Source organism: Leguminivora glycinivorella, chromosome 2 (genome assembly GCF_023078275.1).
Source record: "Leguminivora glycinivorella isolate SPB_JAAS2020 chromosome 2, LegGlyc_1.1, whole genome shotgun sequence".
Lineage (NCBI taxonomy): Eukaryota > Metazoa > Arthropoda > Insecta > Lepidoptera > Tortricidae > Leguminivora > Leguminivora glycinivorella.
In genome coordinates this window covers 9,204-15,000 of record NC_062972.1, presented here as the reverse complement: position 1 = coordinate 15,000, position 5,797 = coordinate 9,204, and the positions used below count along the sequence as shown (strand labels likewise).

Below are 5,797 nucleotides of genomic sequence, written 5' to 3'. Positions count from 1 at the left end.
AACGCATGAACTAGTTTAATACATACATACATACATATAATCACGCCTGTATCCCATAAAGGGGTAGGCAGAGCACATGAACTACTAAGTTTCAGTTTCAGTGCAATGTCACAATTTTGATTTCTTTCAACCCCTTTTTGCCAAGAGTGGCACTGAAACTAGTTTAATAAGTTTTGTTAAAATTGTAAGTACTATCGATAACGCTGTTAAAATATAAATAACTGTCTATTAATAATCCCTATTATGGGTGTTGCTGTTGTACCAGTGTACCCTCTTACTTATCATTTTTTATTTTATTTTATTTATCAACATTTTGTGCCCTGACAGGGTGTCATGTACTGACTACCTATAATTATTAACATCTTTTGTAATGAACATGACGTGTAATGTTAAATAAATAAATGAATATTGTCTTCGGTTGCCGCGATAGTTACTCATGAAATAAAACAAAGGTGCAAGAGTTCGAAACGTCGGGATGTATTTTAAATTCATTATACGCGATTTAATCCGTTTCCATAGTTTTATTTCATAAATAAATGAAATGAAATAAATGAAAACACAGGAAAAAATCATAAGGCAAAACCTTTAATGAATGGCGGCGCCGCTGCGACCAGTAGTCTATCTTCACCTATATCGGATTCTTCATATAAATCCATTGTTCTTGATTACAAACGCTTTTTGAACACAAACAAACACTAAATATACCTACTGCATATAAATTAAATGCAATGTTCAAAGAAGTATACAGTTTGAACTTAATTTACGTGTCCGTCAAAAAATGATGTCAACATTCTTATTGAAGTTTCCTGTTGTACGGCCCGTTGCGCGTTGCTATGGCAACGCGGTCAAGCGCAAATCGAGATGGCCGTCACAATTTCCTGTCAGATTGTAAATTAAAACGATTTATCTGCGTGAAATTTACAAAATAAATGTAAAACACACAGAAATAATTATAAAACATAAATAAAATGCAATTTTTATAATGTGTAATATTTTTTTATAGCTTAATGTCAAACTCTGGTAGTGCAACAAAAATCCTTCGCTGATTGAAACATCCTTTACGTGAAGTATTGTACGGAGAGTATTAATTTTTAAAACTAAATCCATTATTCCCTTGGGAATGAAATGGTACATTATACTTCAGTACACGTAGATGCAATGAGACCTTTAAACAGCAAATGTGATGAAATAGTACATTACGATACAAGTGCGTAAAAAAGGAAGTTCGAAACGAGTGGCGATAAATTAAAACACGACCGAAGGGAGGGAGGGAGGGGGGGGGACGAGTTACGAATTTTCTTTTCGCACGTGTAAACGTGTATCGAACGACGGTTTTCAGTACAGATGAGCCTCCGAAGTTTTGACCTGACATATAATGAACCACTTCTCGCACTAGTGCGTATAAAAAACACCATCTGTACTGAAAATATTTTTAATAGTACATTACATCAGAGGCCGGGAAAATGAGGATTTCCGGCCAAGTGGATATATACGGCCGAGCGAGCGTGCGAGCGAGGCCGGATAGGATACGAGGCCGGGAATCCGTTTTCACGCCGAGGCATGTATAGTGCTTTTCTCAAACATACAATGAAATAAAAAAAATGCTCTAAAGGACAATATTTTATAAAAAAAAAAAGTTACTTTGCAGGCCTAGGCCTGAAAAATAATATGAAATCCCTTTACAGTCCTCTCGAGTTGTTGCGCCCAAAAAACGATACTTCCCAGCCCATTTTAAGGAACGTAAAGACAATATTTCATTGCATGTTTGAGAAAAGTATAATTTTACATCTGGCGAAAACAACACAGTCATGTTAATCTATAGATTATCTGTGCATCAAGTCATTCTATTCGAAAACAACATTTTCAGACTTTTGAGTATGAGGCATAAAGTTCATTATGTCAGTGATTGTTTTGACATGAAGCAAGTTCGATTTCGATGACGTCACGACATCGCTGACAGCGTTTTTGGTGGCCAAAAACAAAAACATACACACATTTTTAATCGAAAATACGTAGTAATCATACACTTTTAATACCCAAAATCTATAAATATTAGTTTTGTATGTCAAATACTACAGAAGACAATATTGTATTGTGCCAAATTCGATATAAGTCTAGTAGCCTATTCTACAGTGGTAAAATTTTACAGCAACTATTTTTGAAAAAAAAACCCTCACTTAAGTCTTAGATTGAACAGGCACCATAGTAAGACTGACCCTCCCCGTGGCCGTTACCGCAGAGACCGGCACCACCTGCACAAGAAGCGGCTGGTGCGCGACTTCGTGTGCGCGTGCGGCGCCGTGTTCCACTCGCGCGCCAAGCTGCGCTGGCACGCCGAGACGCACGCGCCGCGCCCGCACGCCTGCCCCACGTGCGGCGACAAGTTCCTGCACCAGGCCTCGCTCACGCGCCACGTGCGCCGCGCGCACGACCCCGCCTACACCGACGCGCAGCGTCCGCGCCAGCACAACGTGCCCTGCCCCGTTTGCAAGCAGGTGTACCTGCGCTCCAACCTGCGCGCGCACCTGCTCACGCACTCGGGCAAGCGCCCCTACGTGTGCGTCGTCTGCTCCAAGGCCTTCACCACCAAGTGGAACCTGAAGCTGCACCGCTGGACGCACGCCTCGCGCTCCGCCAAGCCGTACAAGTGCTCGCTGTGCAAGGGCGCCTTCGTGCGCCACTCGGAGTACGTCTCGCACATGAACGCGCACAAGGCGGTGCGCCCCTACACGTGCAACTACTGCGGCTGCCAGTTCATCCGCAAGTACAACTGCCAGCGCCACGTGCGCGAGCACGAGACCGCCAAGAAGTACGTGTGCAAGGTGGCCGAGTGCGGCAAGTCCTTCCACCGCTCCTACTACCTCTCCGAGCACATGAAGGTGCACAGCGGCGCGCGGCCCTTCGCGTGCGGCGTCTGCGGCAAGCTCTCCGGCAACAAGTCCAACCACAACAAGCACGTGCGCATCCACCACGCGCGCGAGCCCGTCGCCAGCGAGGCCTAGACTAGACCGCGCGCACGACGACCCGCTGCTGTACTGTAAGTTGCGCTAACGGTGGATACACTCGTGCTCGGGAGGACTGTTTTGAAATGGATTTATTTTCAGCGTTGATTTTTAAAGAAATCATATCGATCCGTGACATTTTTCCGTTGGTTGATCGGCGAAATCATGATATGTTTCTTTAAATTGCAGTCGAGGCAACTTAGTGTCGGAGCAAAAGTCGGTTATAAACTAACACGCTACTTACTGTTCATATTAACTCGAGTCACTAGAAATGGTCAGCGCTGTAGGTGTAGGGGCAGCACCGGCCGAAAATTCAACTTCACCCCTTGTTTTCTGACTTAATAACCCCTACCTGTTAACTACAGCCTATAATAGTTATTTGTTATACAAGGGGGCAAAGTTGTATTTTAACGCCGAGTGTGGAATTGAAAAACGAGCAAGTGAAAGGATTCTATAGTTGAACCACGAGCGAAGCGAGTGGTTCGAGAATAGAATCCTGAACTTGCGAGGTTTTTAACACACGAGAAGTAAAAATACATTTGCACCCGAGTGTAACACAAAACTTTTCCCTCACTGTAGCGAGGAAACTACAACGCAAAAAATGCATTTATCACTGCTTCCAGTAGTTCCGCGGGTACTAAACCATCTTTTTTACTAGATTCACCTACTTTTATCAATTTTAAAGCAGTTAATTTGACTTTATTCAAGGTCAAATTACTTTACCCACTAGTGGATAAAATGCGTTTTTACCCGCTGGTATTAAAGGACAAAACACGTGTTTCCGAGCTAGTGAGGGGAAAAATTTATTTCGGTCATCTTGGATCATACATTTTAATAAACATAATAATATAATATAGGTAATAAAACTAATAAATAACATTCAAATTACATTATAAATTCGAATATAAATGACATCATCAATATATCACTTAATTACATAATATTAAATACACATCTATTTATTTTTTATGTATCTACTGACATGCTGAATTTGAATAACAATTATCTTAATATTTGCACTTAACCTACGAATTAAGTTTTTTTAAAATTAAATTTTAGTTATTTCAATTATAATATTTTTAAGGTGTGATACATCTCACATTGAGAGTTTTGAATGATTCACGGTTATTTTTAACCGACTTCAAAAAAGGAGGAGGTTCTCAATTCGACTGAATGTTTTTTTTTTCATTAAACATATTGACCGGGATATAGACCGTAACTATCTTTTAGATTTTTGTCGAGCTCCCGATATTTCGACGCAGTTGCACGCATCATGATCACGGGAAAATGAAGAAGGCGGGTGGCTCTCAAAGTTGCGTAGACAGCAGCGCGCAATCTACCCTCCTTCGCGCGCTTCGGCTGCGTTCACTTTCAGCGTTACCACTGGTCGCATTCACACTCGATGGTCTGTCCAAACACACTACACTCAGTGTCACTACGTCTGTTTAATTCTGACTTCACCGGTTTTTTACGCAAACAAATCACTGGATTCCGTAAAAAGGTAATCACGGTCTATATCCCGGTTAATATAAGTCTACATCTCACATTAATCACATTATGCATTTCTTGCCCCTTTTATCGCAATATCATTGTAACATTTAGTGTCGATTTTTGCTCCAACGAAACATATTAGATCACCACAGTGTGTAGTGCCGCTGAAACACGCCCCCTCATAGGGCGGCGGCGACTTGTAAATATATAGTTAAAATTGAATTTGAGTGTGAACTGTAAATACAGGACCCAGTGTGCGTGGCCGGAGCGTTTCACTTACGCAGCCCTCTGCGGCCGCGCGACACGACACGACCTAACAATAAAGCACAGCAAACAAACATGACACAGTCGTCAAAGAGTACACTTCACAAATAATATTTTTTATCGTCTGTGTCGTTTTGACGAGCACAAGGTCGGTTGCTAATACGGTGCTACTGCCATATAAATGCAATTAGAAATCGCTCTTGTTGACAACCGACCATGTGGTACATTTGCACGACATCGTCACGTTATACATAGCTACTTGAAATAAGAGCTGTGTTGTGAATCATGAAAATGTGTTATCAAAGCGAGTACCGTATACCAAGTATGTAATGTCGTGTCGTGTCGTGCGGCCAGGCCCGGGCGGCAACTCGCCCGCGGGGTGCGTTCGTCCAGCCCGGGCGGCGACTCGCCCGCGGGGTGCGTTCGTCCAGCCCGGGCGGCGACTCGCCCGCGGGGTGCGTTCGTCCAGCCCGGGCGGCGACTCGCCCGCGGGTGCGTTCGTCCAGCCCGGGCGGCGACTCGCCCGCGGGGTGCGTTCGTCCAGCCCGGGCGGCGACTCGCCCGCGGGGTGCGTTCGTCCAGCCCGGGCGGCGACTCGCCCGCGGGGTGCGTTCGTCCAGCCCGGGCGGCGACTCGCCCGCGGGGTGCGTTCGTCCAGCCCGGGCGGCGACTCGCCCGCGGGTGCGTTCGTCCAGCCCGGGCGGCGACTCGCCCGCGGGGTGCGTTCGTCCAGCCCGGGCGGCGACTCGCCCGCGGGGTGCGTTCGTCCAGCCCGGGCGGCGACTCGCCCGCGGGGTGCGTTCGTCCAGCCCGGGCGGCGAGCAGCGAGCAGCGAGCAGCGAGCAGCGAGCCCCGCTCGCACTAACTTTATTCATGTAAGCGGCTGGCTTTGGACGAATCAAGCTCATTTACCTCAACTTCGGAAATTGCAGAGAAATCGGATCGAAAGATAGTACTTGCCAAATAGTGTCAGTAAATATTACATACTGTTCTTTCTGTAAGTCATGTTGTCGAGGACGTGGTACAAGTCTGGTTTTTTT

General features: G+C 45.1%; 1 protein-coding gene across 1 annotated transcript in view; it reads left to right on the top strand.

Moving 5' to 3' along the window:
- Positions 1–3,368, top strand: part of LOC125234576 — a 15,555-nt gene extending 12,187 nt beyond the window's left edge. The window contains exon 9 of the mRNA XM_048140874.1: positions 2,240–3,368. Within this exon, the coding sequence (XP_047996831.1) occupies positions 2,240–3,002 (763 nt within the window). The 3' untranslated portion in view covers positions 3,003–3,368. The remainder of the gene's footprint in view (positions 1–2,239) is intronic.
- The last annotated feature ends 2,429 nt before the right edge of the window (positions 3,369–5,797 follow it).